This window comes from Tachypleus tridentatus, chromosome 10 (genome assembly GCF_004210375.1).
Source record: "Tachypleus tridentatus isolate NWPU-2018 chromosome 10, ASM421037v1, whole genome shotgun sequence".
Taxonomy (NCBI): Eukaryota; Metazoa; Arthropoda; class Merostomata; order Xiphosura; family Limulidae; genus Tachypleus; species Tachypleus tridentatus.
Window position 1 is genome coordinate 39042245 of NC_134834.1, and position 16261 is coordinate 39058505.

The following is a 16261-nucleotide window of genomic DNA, read 5'->3' on the forward strand; positions in this document are numbered from 1 at the left end:
CTAGTCTACAAGGTTAAGAGAAAAACTACAGTAACACAAGTTGTAAATGACTTTCTGTTGCATAATTGTAATTATCATAACGTGCCAGGAAGACTAACAGGTAAGTACAAAAACCACCATCAGTCACCTGAAGTTGGCCTTTCCAGTCCTGGTTTTGAGTTATTTAACATTACAGCCATTTTCTAATTTCACATCAAACTAGATGGACCATGATTCTCAAAAGGGAATCACATTAGAAAGGTCCAAAGTATAAATTAAAAAACTTAAATGGCATTAGAAAGATTAATGGTCTTTAAAAAACTAACACTGTTTAACATTATGGACAAGCCTCAAGACAGAACATGTTTAAAATGGTGTCATCGTTGAGAGTCATAACGATGGCAAGAAAGTAAAATGTGGCTTTTTGTGACCTGAGTGTTATACAAACTACACATTGATGCATCAGTTACAGATAAAAGAAAATGATGAGTTAAAAAGCTGTGACCAATGGATATTCTAATTAGAACTACTTCCTCTTTCTGATCCTTACGGAAGCAAGATGCCAAAGTCCAATAGAGGGCCAAAGTCCACCTGAGTGTTACACAAACTACACATTGGTGCATCAGTTCCAGATAAAAGAAAATGATGAGTTAAAAAGCTGTGACCAATGCATATTCTAATTAGAACAACTTCCTCTTTCTGATCCTTACGGAAGCAAGATGGCCAAAGTCCAATAGAGGGTCATATTTGGAAAAGCTTGTTTTCACGTTGCTCACTCCGAGTCGACTGCCAACTGTAACAGAGCCGAGCCTTGAATACAGGACCAGAGACCATGTATGGAACAGGCACAGCAGTGATAGTGCCAGAGCAGACAGATTTAGCTGCAGTGTTACCAAGTTCATTCCCATGAATACCAAAGTGGCTCAGTATCCAGATAAAGTGGATAGAAGTAGATGTTAAAGAGAAATGGGATAGTCAGTTTTGAATATCGGTGAGAACAGGATGTGAACTAACGAGAAGCTATTCCAGAGCTTGTAAAGAACTAAGCGAGTCAGTATAAATAGTGCAGTTTGACTACTGCTTAGCTTCTATGTGATCCAGGGCAAGAAAAATTGTGTACAGTTCAGCAGTGAATACAGAAGCTGTATAAGGGATTCTGCAAGCAACCACTGAACCACAACAAACCATGGCAAAGCCCACATAGTTACCTGATTTCGGAACCATCTGTATAAATAGGAATGGAAGGATGGTTTGAAAGATGTTCAGCAAATAACAGACAGTATTTCCAACTGGGAGTGTCTGCTTTTCTCGGATGACTTAAAGGTAAGTCACATTTGGGGACTATAAAAAGCCATGGTGTGATGGGCTGACCAGTAGATACAGCAACGTTATCCAAGGACAGACCAAATTCATCTAACTGCATCTGGATATGAAAGCCAGAAGGAGCAATGGCAAATCGTCTGTGCTGAAAAAATATAGATACCAAGGAAGGAAAACACAACCTCAGGTGGGATGCTTTGTCAAGGAACGAAGTTTTGAAACATATAGTAAAGACAGTTGCAAACAGCAATGGTGCAAAGAAGGTTCTTGAGACTCCATGTATAAGCTCTGAAATGGGGAAGTGAGGAAAGCTCCTGTGCAGAACCGAAGTCCTTGATGATGAATGGGGTCTAGCATCTTTAAGACTGAGGTTCTGGCAGAGCCATAGACCAGTAATCCACAGTCAAATTTCGATCGAATAAGAGAACAATATATCTTCAGCATAGAACATCGATCCACTCCACAAGTAGTGGAAGAGAGGACACGGAAAATGTTCAGTGCTCTTGTACATTAGACTCGTAGCTGTTTGATGTGTGGTATAAAGGTCAGCTTATGGCCAAAGGTAAGTCCCAAGAATTTTGTCTCAGGGACCATAGGCAGCACAACTTCACTGATATTGAGTTCAGGATCACAGGATGGCAGCAAAATTGCATGCAAATGATTCTGAGAAAGAGAAGTTAAAGCCGTTTACTGTGGTCTACTTCAGTAAATGATTAAGGGCAGTCTGTTACTGCCACTCAATATATCTCATATTTGATGACTGACATGAGGTGTGAAAGTCGTCGACATAGAGCCCCTTTGCAACAGTACGAGAGAGTCGTTCAGTGATGGCATTAATTTTTATTCTGAAAAGTGTGACACTCAACACACAGCCCTGAGGGACTCCAAGTTCCTGTAGAAAAGAACGGGAAAGTGTCAAACCCACATAAACTCTGAATCTCCTGTTAAAATTTTTAAAATAAAATGGGCAAATGGCCCCATAACCCATATATATGGAGGTACCATAAAATGCCACACCACTATATTGTATCATAAGCCTTCTCAATGTCAAAGAATACTGATGCAAGATGTTGTTGTTTGAGATTGGCTTCTCTGATAGATGTTTAAAATCGAATCAGGTGGTCAGCAGTGGAGAGCTGTCTTCAGAACCCACACTGGGTGGGCTAGAGGAGGTTGTTTGGTTCCTCGAATCAACCAAGATAAGCATTAACCATCCTTTCTAAGGTCTTACAGAGACAGCTCATTAAAGCAACTGGATGGTAGTTTGAAGGAATATTGGGATCCTTCCCAGGCTTAGAGAAAGGTAGGACAATAGCCTGGTGCCAGACATCAGGAAAAACATTCTCCTGCCAGATCCAGTTAAAAACAATCAGAAGAATAGCAAGAGAAGCAGGAGATAGATGGCAAAGCATTTCATAGAGCACATCATCAAGTCCAACTGATGTACTGCCAGACTGATGAAGGGCCAGTATGAGTTCCACCAGTGTAAAGGGATGATTATAGTCATAGAGACAATCAGCTTGAAAGGAAAGAGGTAATCGCTCTGCCCAAGTCTTGATGGCTAAGAATGTGAAGCAAGAAGCAGAAGTGCTAAATACCTGGAAAAAGCTTTCACTAGGAGTATTGGCAATGCTCTGGGTATTAGCCACTTCCTGACCATCAGAGAACAAGATAGAGAGAGAGACAAAATTATATTGCCTACTGATCTTTCGAATCTTATTCCATATAACTTTGGAACTGGTGGTAGAAAACATGCTGGTTGTGAACTTAATCCAAGATTCCTTCTAACTTTGACGTCTTAACTACTGACCACGTGCATGAGCCTGCTGGAAAGTGATGCGCTTCAAGAGAGTTGGATATCTACAGAAAGTATCCCAGGTATGTTTTTGAGGTTTCCATGTCATGTGGCAGGCAGGATTCCACCACAGACGAGGATATCATGGAAAACGTATCGAAGTTTTAGAAATACACTGAGCAGCTGCTTGTATAATACAGTCAGTTACTGCTGTCAAACAGTCGTCTATTGATGGCTTACAAACAATGGCAGGATCAAGTTCTGCGAGAACAGTGAAAGAGGGCCAGTTTGCATGATCCAGTTTCAACCAGGGCATGTGGGTCGGGTGGCACTGACCACGGCCAGTCTCTCTCAAAATTATAGGAAAATGATCACTGCCTCGTGGATTATTGTTAACCATCCATGAAAAATGGGAGAATAGTGAAGGGGAGCAAATTGAGAGATCAATAGCAGTAAAGGACTAACTAGGTGCATGAAAATAACTAGAAGAACCAGTATTGAAAAGAGAAAGGTTGTGATCAGAGAGCATATGCTTCACAGAGAGACCCCTCCGATCAATATCAGCACTTCCCCAGAGGGAATAATGTCCATTAAAGTCCTCCAGGATTAAAAAGGGAGAGGGCAACAGTTCAATGAGAGTATCAAGGTGTGATTGATCATATGTTTCTCCAGGGGACAGGTCGAAAGAACAAATAATGATGGTGTGACCCAAGGAAACACAGATGGCTACGGCCTCCAAGGGTGTGTCAACAGGCGAAGACAGGATGGGCATATGCTGATCAACCAACAGTGCCACCCCTCCATGCACTCGTCCATCACACAGCCCATCATTTCTGTACAAAGAAAATCACCAAAAGGTTACTGTATCAGCAGGTTTCAGAAATGTTTCCTGTAAGGAAAGACATACAGGATGGTAGGAGGCAGTCAGTGTTTTGATGTCATCCAGGTTAGAACGTAACCCTTGACAGTTCCAATGTATCAAGGTTGCCATTTTTATTTATGTGTAGGCGAATTGGGTGGAGAGATCTTCTGTTTATGACCACATCTTTTTTCTCTATTGTCTTTATTCGAGGGAGGCCTATCAACCTCCATGGATCCTGTCCTGGATCGACTGGGCAGGTTTTTGCTGTTGGAACGGGATTCCAGTGACTGAGGACGTGAATGAATGATAATTTTGCATCTTGGGGTGGCAGAAAATGTATCTGAGAAAATGCCTGTTCTGGAACTAAAGGAAGTGGATATTGGGATTTGTTGGAATGTATGTAAGGGACAGAGATGGGTGTTGAAGTTGATTCATCAACTTTTTTAACCATAGAGGAGAAAAGACTTTTTTAATTTGCTTTGAAAACGATTCTTTTGGAGGTACAGAGAGATTTGTCTGCACTTCCACTGTAGTTGTGGAATGAAGTGCAGCAGCATATGTCTGAGATGAAGTGGTCGACAACAATTTTCTAGCCTCAGGATAGGTAATGTTATGAATCGTTTTCAAATGCTGCACCTCTTTTTCTTCCAACCATTTAGGGCAACAATGAAAGTAGGACACTTGAGAGCCATTGCAGTTGATGCAATGAGGGTCCATTTCACACTTGAAGGCATCATGGTCCTTGCCACCACAATGAGCACATGTGAAGGAACCACAACGTGACGTTTTCGAGTGACAGAACCACTGACATTGGAAACATCGGAGAGGGTTTGGAATGTATGACCGTACTCTGCAATTAAGATAATCTGTCTTGATGGTGGCAGGTGGATGTGGTGATGTAAATGTGAGAATGAAGACATTGGTCGGCATCATAATTTCATCTTTGCAAGTGGATATACGCCTGACTACAGAAACTTTTTGGGTGGAGAAACAAGTGAGAATCTTTGACTTTGGAATGTTCTTCAAATCCCTCTCAACAATAACTCCTTGTGGTGAATTCAAAGTAGCATGAGGTGTAACCTCAATTGGTATATTGCCAATTGCCTTTAAATGCAAGAGGAGTTAACTGCGTTGAGATGTGGATGTTTCCACCAATATGTCACCATATTGAAGCTTCTTTACTGACTTTGGAGAACCAGCAAGTCCCTCTTGTCCCTTCTGAATGAAAAAGAGAGACAATTGCCCTAAAGGTTTGTCTGAAAGTGAATGCAATATAAGAAAATGAGGTACAACAGGTGGTACAGATGGTGAGGATTGCTGCTCAGAATCTTCAAGATGTGGTTATTTACCTATAGACTGTTTTTTTCACTATTTTATTAACATTTTTAATTGGAGTATCAACATCAAAGAAAGGGAAATTTTGGTGCCCATGACCCCATCCACCATGGAGCCCTACAATGTCAAACAAGGGCACTGCAGCAATGCCACAGTTTTGTGAGCACTATTCCAAACCACCAGCATCAGATATAATGTCCACAACACCTGTTGAGAATATCCAACACTGGTACTTGGTTGACCCTAGCCCAAGTGGACCAGCCGATTGACCCAAGGGGGGCCACCCCAAGGCTGCCCGTCTACAAAAATTCGATGCCAAAGTGGTGTGTTAGGGTTGGACCCCTCAACCACCAGGATCCTCTTCTCCCCTTTATGGGTTGCCATGCATGGCAAGCACGTAGGTGGATATTTAGATCCCAGAGGAGTTAAACTGAAAAACAGAACCTTCCCTGGGAGGTCCCTTCACAATGTACAGGAACCAACTTGAAAAAGCAACAAACTGAGCTCTGAATCACAGACTCAGTAACTCAACCTGAAAATTACAGAATGTTGCATGCAAATCACAAGAACTACAAAGCAATATCCAATAGAACAAGTTTCCCCCTAACCTGAAGCAGTTCAGAATGCAACAAACAAACTTAGATTTACGAAGTCAATTCATGCCTCACTTATCTTAAAGAAACAAAGATCATTCAGCTTTGGTTTACAAACTGAAATCCAAACTTCTCAACCTGGGAGGAAAGATAAAACCATTTGAGTCTGAAATTATGCTCCACATGCAAAATTATGAAGAGTTAAGGAACCTCCTCCATGATGATAGAAAGTTAGAGAATGACCAAAAAGAAGGGCTATGCTCACATAAGCACACAGCAAAGTATCATCTCTGAACAAGAATTATGAGAAGGACTCCATGTAGGTTGGACCTGCTCCCCACTTGACATCTGGGAAAACCATCCAAGGTTAAGGGTAGGAAGGTAATTCTGGAATACAGAGTACAAATATCACTCAGGAAGAATAGACTTCTGTCCACCACTTCAATGACTGGAAACTGAGAGTTGTTAGGACTTCCTTGTTGTTCTAGAAGAGTGGTGGCAGCAGGAACTTGCACTGAAGTATCCTGAGGAACACTGCTCCAGAGCAGTGCAATATGTGAATCACATACCCTATTGTGAAAAACAAACCAACCTCAATTTGTTCAAGCCAGGAGTTACCTGGGAGGAGTAAAGTTCTTTTATGCTTTACTCATGATAGTCCAAGAGTGTGGTTGGGTCTAGTACTTTATCTGATACAGAATAATTGTTCACCACCTGTAAAATGCCAAAACAATCTCATGGAACACCCCATCTCAACAGAGCTCCTTGTTACCAGGAAGTTAGTTATTAGTCTACTGGTAGCTGGTACAGATTTCTGAAAGCATACCTGATCAAACAACACTTGCCACTGAGTAGGATCCAAATGAAAATGACAAGAAGGTCCCTGAAAAGGAATGAAGTTATTCACCTCTCACAATCAAGTTTGGTGTACAGAATAGCTATGGGATGAGGGAATGGCTGAAACCAATATAAGAAGAAGACAGTCTAAAGTATGTAAATAGTGTGATATAAAAGTGTTAGATGTATTTCACATACCATCCTGCACAATTCCTTCCAGTTGACAATACAACTAAGCTGCCAGGGATATAAATATATGTTTAACTTTGTAAGATGAGACCCAAAGAGGTTTGCGCTCTTTCAATAAAACACCAGAGAAAGCTATTTTAACCAACTGATGAATCCAAGTTATAAAAGTGACAAGTGATAAGTTGCAACAAATTGAAGGATTTTAATGGATAAAGAACTTGAATCACTTCAATATGTGGTTCATAACATCAATGAGCCTGAACAGAGCAGCATAAAAGACAAGTTGGATCCAAAAGGTTATGTAAGTGAGAAATTGAGAAGGACCTAGCTGTTGTAAGTTTAGGAAGAAAGGACCTTCTCTGGACATAATAGAATGTAGTTGGAACAGTACAGTATCATGTGAGCGTGGGACACAAAGACAACTAACTCTGACCCTACAAATCAATGACAGAAAAAAATATGCTTTAAGTGAACATGATCCCAGTTTCAAAAGATGGACATGATAATGCAAGGTTAGGTTTGTTTGTTTTTTGAATTTTGTGCAAAACTACACAAGGGCTATCTGCACTAGCTGTTTCTAATTTAGCAGTGTAAGACTAGAGAGAAGGCAGCTAGTCATCACCACTCACTGCCAACTTTTGAGTTACACTTTTATGAAGGAATAGTTGGGATTGCCCATCACATTATAATACCACCATGGCTGAAAGAGCAGGCATGTTTGGTATGATGGGAATTGAAACTCAAAACCCTCAGATTATAAGTCAAGCATCCTAACTACCTGACCATCCAAGTTAAGAACCTGGAAAGGGTAACGATGATCAATAAACTGAAATGATTTTAAAAGTAAATAAAACAACTGGGGACACAAAATATTTTCTTTTCACAGAAAAATGAAAAGTGGCTGATAAGGCAGCTTTATACAGGGTAACAGATAAAGGCTGAGGGTAACAGACCCATCTCAAAGACAGATAGAGACCACTGATGATAGGTAAACCACTTCCTTCAATAAACTTCCAAAGAAGAATGTCAAATGGAATGTGTTAATGAGAATGCCACTCAAATTGTAAATACCTGATGCCATGTAATTGACTGCATAAAAGCCAGATATGAATTGTATAATGCTAACTGCTGAATGAAAAAGTCTGACCAAAGATGATCAAAGGAAGACAGTCAGGGAGAACTGGGAAAAGTTTGACTTTCCTAAAGCTACTGAAGGAATGGAAATGAGGGCTTACCCTACCAATGTGATGTCACTCAACAGGACATGGAGAAAAACAGTAACAGAACTTTGGAGAGCAGATGAGTGTGTGTATTTTTCTCATAGCAATGCTACATTGGGCTACCTACTGTGTTCACCGAGGGGAACTGAACGCTTCTTTCTGCTATTGTAAACCTAAAGACTTACTGCTGTTCCAACAAGGGAACAGAGAGCAGATGAATCAAGGAAATGCATAAAGAAGATGAAACCCTGTGAAATCCTGGCTAAGAGCTATTACTCTCAAAGCTAGAGGATGAGGTACTGAAGACCAGAAGGATGGGAAATGAATATTCAAATGCGAGGCAAAAGCTTTAATCTGTAGTGTTCCAAAACAAGTGCACAGCTTGCAAAATATCTGAAAAAGAGCATCCACTTTGTAAAAATCTCTGTTGGGACAAAATAACTGGTCAGCTACTACACTGATTACTCCCTTGAACATAGCAAACAAGTAAAACAAACCCAAAGGAGAAGATCCACTGTTCAAAAACAAAGATTTCAAGTGAGTGTTCCCTTGCTCTGAAAAGGATGTGAATACTGTGGAATTGTCCAAATGAAGCATTACAACCTTCCCTCACAAATAATTTGAAATTCTGTGCCATAGCTCATTGAACTACTAAACGTATTAAGCAGTTGATGTTGATAGAAACTTTGTCTAAAGTCCACAGTTCCTTGAATTCCATGTCGTTTATACAAGCACCCCAGTCCTGAAGAGAAGCATCAGTGAACAGATTTATTTGTGGTATGGAAGTAGTAGAGGGACACCTACAATTTGCTTGTTCCTGTTCAACTACTTTTTGGGTTCTAGCACACTGGAATCTAACAGTGTTACTAGACAATTCATTTTGTCTGTGTACGTGTTCCACTGATCCCTTAATGATCACTGAAAGTCCCATATGTGGGCCTGAACTAAAGAAAAGAATAATTCTAAAGATGTCCACATTCTCTAGAAAGACAATTTTCACATGATGGTGAAGAAAAAGATAACATTATTTGAAGAACTACCTATTCCATGGTTTAAAGGATTATAGGAGAAAGTTGGCCACAATTTATATAGGAATTGAAAAACATCCATAAGTGTACAAGGTACTGTGTGCAAGTAAAAATAGAATTCTCCTTTCTGATAAGACACTCAGCTACTCTAGCTTCTGATACCAAAGTTTGAGAGTGTTATTCTGTAAAAAGCCAGTCATCCATGTAGTGGTGAGTGTCAATTCAATACTAAGGGAGTGAATATGACACAAAAAGTTCCAACTATCTAGCAAAAAATGTATAGAGCAGATATGAGGCAGAATTACATAACACAAACCTGATAAACCTGGCTATTGTGCATGAAACAGAGATAATGCCTTGAAGATTTGATGACAGGGATTTCAAGTTATGTATCTGTGGTGTCAAATCTTGTCATCTATAAACCAGATGAAAAGAGCCACTGATGGTGAAGAAATGCCTAAATGACTCCATTGTAAACCAAGAAGGCTGGAGGAAGCATTGTCTGCCTTTTTTGGTACCAGAAACAACCAAAAATAAAAACCTTCAAAGAGGAGGTGATGAGTTCTATAGTCTCTTTGTTCAGAAGATACTGGATAGTTTGTGTTTGAAGATTGGATGTAAAATGGTTTTAAGGAAGTCACAAGAAAGAGAGATGTGGACTGAATGGCCAGTCCTCTCATGAGAACTAAATGACCCACTAATCTGTTGTGAATGTCTCTCATACATACAAGAATCCATTGAGATCAAATGCCACAGGACTTGACCTTATAAGGTAGTCACCAATGCCAAAATCTGTGCTCCACCCTAAAGGAAGATCCATACTGGTAAGGTCAAAATTATCCTTGTTTTCCAATGCATCATGGTGTCAAAGAAGAAGGACTAGAAACATGAACAGGAGATGCAGCAAACCATTCTGTAGAAGAACTTCACAGGATTCAAGAAACCAGATATAAAATAAAGAATGTAGATGGGTCACATTTACTTGAGATTCCATGGATTCCGAAATACTTGCAAAAAACACGTCTGGGAAAAAAAAGCTTCTCTTAGATCAATAACGAACAATGAAAAATAAAAATTCCCTCCAATAAGACATTTCTCTCAAAAATATCCCACCAACAAACCAATCAAGATACCAAGGAGAGAGCAGAAGCTTATAACCTGAGGAAAGTGGAAGTCAATAAAAAATCAAGACCCTCCAAAATTTCAGAAAAACTGTTGTAAGTGACAAACAAATTCTGGAAAACTGAAAATGAGTAAGATGAACAATGACATGCTGTCTAGAGACCTAAATAGAAAGTAGTGGGTCTAACCTCTGAGATTCCAAATAAGATTCACCAGGCAATGGAAAGCCAAAGTATGCTTATCCAACACCCTCCCTGAAATGGTCTGTAAATCTCCTTATTTGCACTGCAATCTCTCAAAAAGGTGGAAGGATTAGGTAATCAGAAAAACTAGTTTCTCACATTAAAGATTTATAAGCCACAAAAAAAGTACTTAAAATACAACAAACATGGCATAATAGTTGTAAAAAAAACAACAAAAACGGTTCAAGAGACAGGATGTCTGTTTGAGGTTCATGAGCAAAGGAAGGTACTGCAAAAATAGTCTAAATTCTCAATAGTCCACCCTTGATCTCCCACAAACTCAGGCTGATCCAACAGGAGAAAAAACATAGACTGCATGTAAGACTCTACCTGTCTGCATATAAAGAAATTTATGTTCTCTGTAGAAGGTGCCCTCCCAATGCCTGGTCAACATTTGAGGTAGAAGAGAGGAATCAAGCAACTGTGTGTCTGAAATATAAACACGAGTATTCATACTAAAAAAAAAGTCTTGAAACAATTTTTTTTTCATAAAATCAAGAAGAAAAAACAGTAAGCTCAAGCCCAATGAAAGAGATTTAAAATAATTCAAAAGAAAATTTTGCAAATGTAGTAATAGCTCTGGAGAGAAAACTACCATGAAAATGTTATTTTTGTAATTTTTGCCATTGAAAAAAACAATAACAGGAAGTTTATATGTGGTTTGAGTATAGAAGGCACATTGATATAGGTGGAGAGTCACAAGATTAAAATCACTAGGGTTAATACAGTAAGGTATAAATACTAGAGGAAGCAAGATAGATAGGCAAAGAAAACTTTTATTTGATACAAAACTAAAGTGTGAGAAGAGTTACGTGTGTTTTGAAATTAAAGCTCAAAGAAAATTGTACTTACTACAGCAGGAGACTGGTTTGACATCTTAGCAAATGCTGAAACATTTGAGTACATTGCTGATGTTGGTGACATTACCTGATATGAAGTTGGCTGCAAAAGAAATGTATAAAATTTAACAAACGTATTGTTAAGGTGTAACAGGTTATAAAACATTAAAAATGTTCACACATTTTTTTTATTATTCATAACTTACAACCTTTTGGCTTCAGTGGGTTTTGTCATCTTGAATTCTCAATTTAACAAACTTTGCAGGTACATTAGTAATTTAAGGATTTGATACTAAGTTTAGATTCACCAAAATATCCATTTTAAAACTTTTCAAGATGCAGCTTGTATTATAAGATTTATTATCTCATAATGCAAGATATAAAATATTTATTCTATACTGTGCTAATAAGTCTTACACTCTGAAGAGGAATTCCATATCTGAATAAATCATATTGCTGCATATATATTGATCACAACATTCCTGTGTGAGCTAAATTTCAGTACATATTTTGCAACAACAAGAAATTTTAAAAGAGTTATGAAATGTTTAATTTGAGACTATTTATTACTGTGGTGGCTGGAAAAGTTGCAGGAAAAAAAGTCACAAATGTTTTAACAATCAAATTTAATGTAAAGTAATAGAAGAAGAACTTGAAGTTATTTATTGCAATAGTACATTTTATATTGAATTTACTAATACATCATCTAATCTAACACTTCTTCAGTAAGTTTCACAGTGTCAGTCTTTTAACTTTACAAGTGCATTTATGTATAATGTAAAATCAATGGAATAATTCAATAATTTAACTTCTTTGAATATAAGCACGGGCATGGTCCCTGGTAATCATTTTATGTTTGTTATAATTTTCATGTTACAGCTTTAGAATTAGTAAGTGTATATTAGTAAAATTTGGCAGATTATCAGTAAACATTACAAGGCTTTTGTATTTTTTAAGTTTTCAAATTTGTTAAGCAATGTTTTTCTTATGCTTTTTGCATCTTGTCAGTTCAACATGCAAAGCAATTTTCATTTTAGGATTAAAAATATTTTTATGCATTAGAAAATCTTCAAGTTTCACATGCAAAAAGGAATTTGGATTAAAGCTAGATGAGGCAATGGATAGTAACAAGGATACTCATTTGATTTGCTACACATGGTTCGTAAATGGTAACAAAATTGTGGAAGACCTTTTCTTTTGTAAAAGTATCACTGCAAGTACAAAGGCTCAAGATTTGAGATCCTTGACACTTTTATGCGTGAAAACAACTTAGACTGGACTATGTGTTGCCGTCTGTACCAATGGTGGTCGCTCTATGTCTGGCTGTTATGGAGGATTGCAGGCACTCATAAAAAGCAAAGCTCTTGATGCAATGGGTCCACAACCTTGCCTACTGTGGCCAAGTTTTTTTTAAAAAAACTGTATGAAGATATGGAATTTGAGCACATATCTTTGTTGTTCTATTGTAGCTTGTAATGGCTCTACCGTGGGAATGTACTGTACCACGAGTTTGAATTACAATAGGAACTCTACTCTTATCTCGAAGAAGAAGAAGATGAATATGCTAAAAACTTCTTGGATATTGATTTTTTGTCAAAATTAGCATACTTGTGCAATACCTGTGTGATCTCTTAGAAAATCTGAATGCACTGAACCTCCCTCTGCAAGGAAGCAACACACACATTCTGAAACTCACAGAGAAGGTTTCAGCCTTTAGAAAAAAGTTACTACTGTGGAAAAGAAAAATGAATAAAGATGGTGGCAAATACTGTTTTTCCCCATTGCAGCAGTTTGTTACATCCAAAGAAGTTGATTTGACTGATGAACTAAAATCTGTTGTTGAGGAACACCTCACACAGTTCAGTGACTATTTTGAAAATTACTTTCCAGAAGATATGAAGAAGTTTGCAAGAAGAACATCATATTGAGCTGTCTTGTGACAATACTTTAAAAACAAAATTTGGCAGCATGGAGCTAACTGAGTTTTGGATATCAGTAAAAGATAAATATCTTCTGCTAAGTGCTAAAGTTCAGTGAATCCTAATTCCATTTATGACATCATATCTCTGTGAAGCTGGGTTTTCAGCAGTTGCTGTGATAAGAAGCAAGTGCTGTGCAAAAATCAATGTGGAACAGGAAATGAAGGTGGCAGTGTCCAATCTGATTTCAAGGTTTGAGAAGCTGTGTAGTGCCCAACAGCTGAACACATCCCATTAGTAATTGTGATTATTTAAAAGTGAAATAAAAATAGTTTTTTACTTTCAAATTACATGTATTATTCTTTCAAATGGCTACTAATTTTTTTGGACATAAATACTTAAGTTGTTTCGACCTAATTACATAATAAACAAAACTTAAGTTTTTCTTTTTGCCTAAGGGCACCATGAAAAAAATTGCTGAGACACTAAGGGTGCTGTGAACCAAGAAAGTTTGGGATATGCTGCACAAAAGTATAGAATGAATAGCTTAAACCTCTTAACATTGTAAATTTATATATATTATGTTCATTATATCGAATTTTTAGCCATGTCTGGCCAACAGTACAGAAATTACAATGATGTGGCAATGCATTCATATTACCTTACCCAATAACATAAAACTGACCCTTAGTCTTTACAAAGTAACCTGTCTTAGCTGTGTTTTAGTAGACTAATATTTTGTAAAATACAGTTACATTTCAGTTATTAAACATTATATATGTAAATATATATTATTAATATTTTCAAATAAATTCTTAAACTAATCTTTCTTCACACATAAAACAATAAATAAAGAAGTTATGCAAACAATTATCTCTTCTAGTTATGACCTTTGTATTTGTTTGCTTCTTGTTGTAGGTTGCTAAGCCTTATAAAATTTCATGAGGAGGATGTGAAGCAAAATAATTTTTTTTTTAAGTTTTCAAATAACCAAAAAATTATAAATTACTATATTGATACAGTAAATTCTATTATAATTTATTAAGCTTAGTAACTAAGTTTAAAGTTTTGTGTAGAAAGTTCAAGATGATATAACATTTGAAAACTGGGAGATATTCTGATCTTTTCTATTGGTTATTGACGTTATAGACAGAAATGTGTGTATATAATGGAGCATTTTCAAAAATGGAAAAAGGTGAGTGAGACCACTGTGTTTCATTCAGTATGTAAGCAATATCTAAAGAAACAGAAAAGATGAGAAGTTATTTTATATTCTAGTTCACCAATACCAATAATTTGAGTACTTAATTTGTACAAAAATATAGATTTTGTACTCTGAATTCACAAACAGTTAATTTGAGCAAGTGATGCATTTAACATACCACAACACACAAAAATCAATGTTTAGAAATGTTTTTTTGTGTTTTAAATAATTACTTTTAAATTATGAAATCAAATAATGTAGAATACTAAAATCTGAATTACAATCTACAGTTTGATGCCAAAAATATTCATGTAAATTCATAAAATAGTTGTTCAATAAAATTTTGAATGTGTACTAACAAGTGAGATGATGTGGCTTTTGACACATGGAGTGAGTTAAAGAATTATAAACATAACTTTTTTGTGACTTTTTCCAGCATTTGTTATTGCAAACTTATCTCATCTACAAAGTATTAATTTTCAAGAGAAATTTGAACTTACTTGGGCTACTGGAACAGATCCTGCAAGACCATAGTTAGATCCATTGAAGCTGGTAAGAGACTGTGGTTGGCTTGACACTCCCATATTTTGTGTGCCTGTGTTGAACAAAGGCATTACTCCAGGATTGAGAGACCCTCCTGTAATTACCATTCCAGATGACTGTCCAACAAAGTTGTTTGGGTAAAACTGTGTTAAAGAAATTCTCATTCCAGGTTGGTGAAGCTGACCAGTAGCTGAGCTACACTTTTGGCTCTCTAAATTAGTCGAAGTTGAGCCTATTCCAAGTCCAGGTTGAGGAACAATATTTGTTATTGGTGAAGACTGATGGCAGAGGGTACCTGTTAACCCCTGAGTTATAGTCGATGGTATGGAATGTTGATGAAGAGGTAAAGTTGATGCTGTAATCATGGTTGGTTCAAGAAAACCCACTTTATTAGGAAAACCTGAACCTGGAGAAGCTACTGAAGGAAAGGAGGCAAAGTCTCCAAACTCCTCTTGACTATAAGAGATAAAAAAATTAGTAACAAACAACTAAATAATGTACAGAAATAACTGCCACACGAAATATTCAAAGCATATGTGAAAATCAGAAACATTATTTACAAAGGAAAAGTTATTTCATTTTACAATAAATGACAAAAAACCTTTAAATCCTGTAATTTATATATTTAAAAATAAAATTAACATTACAAACACACACACACAAAATATTTGTATCTATATTTTCTTAATCAAGCAAGTTTCTAGTACTAAGAGAATGAAAATTAGTGAAGAGAATATTAAACATTAATGAAGTTATTTTAAAACATGCTTAAAAAACAAATTGTCTAGTAAATGGTTTTCCTTAAGAATTTTTATTATTTATGGATTTTATAGTATCCTGAAATGTACATGAATTAAAATGATTGCTTTTTGTAATAATTTTCAAATCCATATTTGAGAATGTTTTTATATAAAATATTACAAAATTAGTCTTTAAAGGCAGAAGTTTATCTGGTTCTAATATTTCCTACATCTTCACTTTTCTACTGAATCTTCAATGACAGCTAGAGAAAAACAACAATTACATTTCACCCATCAAATGAAAGCAGAAAATTAGTTTGTTTAACTTAACAACACTTATGGAAATTATCTAACTGGTCTTCTAAATGTAGAACTTTTTCCCCCTCAACTTCATAGAATTACAACAACAAGTTTGCACAGTATATAATTTTGACAGTTCTTTTTAATTTATCAAAAGCTCTATTACCAGGCCTTATACCAAAATTAGACATTGC

General features: G+C 36.8%; 1 protein-coding gene across 3 annotated transcripts in view; it reads right to left on the minus strand.

Annotated features, from left to right (window-relative positions):
• LOC143229096 (clathrin interactor 1-like) overlaps positions 1-16261 on the minus strand; it is a 71723-nt gene that overhangs the window by 20154 nt on the left and 35308 nt on the right. For all 3 annotated transcript variants that reach the window (XM_076460921.1, XM_076460920.1, XM_076460919.1), the window contains exons 9-10: positions 14985-15483; positions 11375-11464 (exon numbers count right to left, since the gene is read on the minus strand). In XM_076460921.1, coding sequence (XP_076317036.1) covers positions 11375-11464; positions 14985-15483 — 589 coding nt within the window. The remainder of the gene's footprint in view (positions 1-11374; positions 11465-14984; positions 15484-16261) is intronic.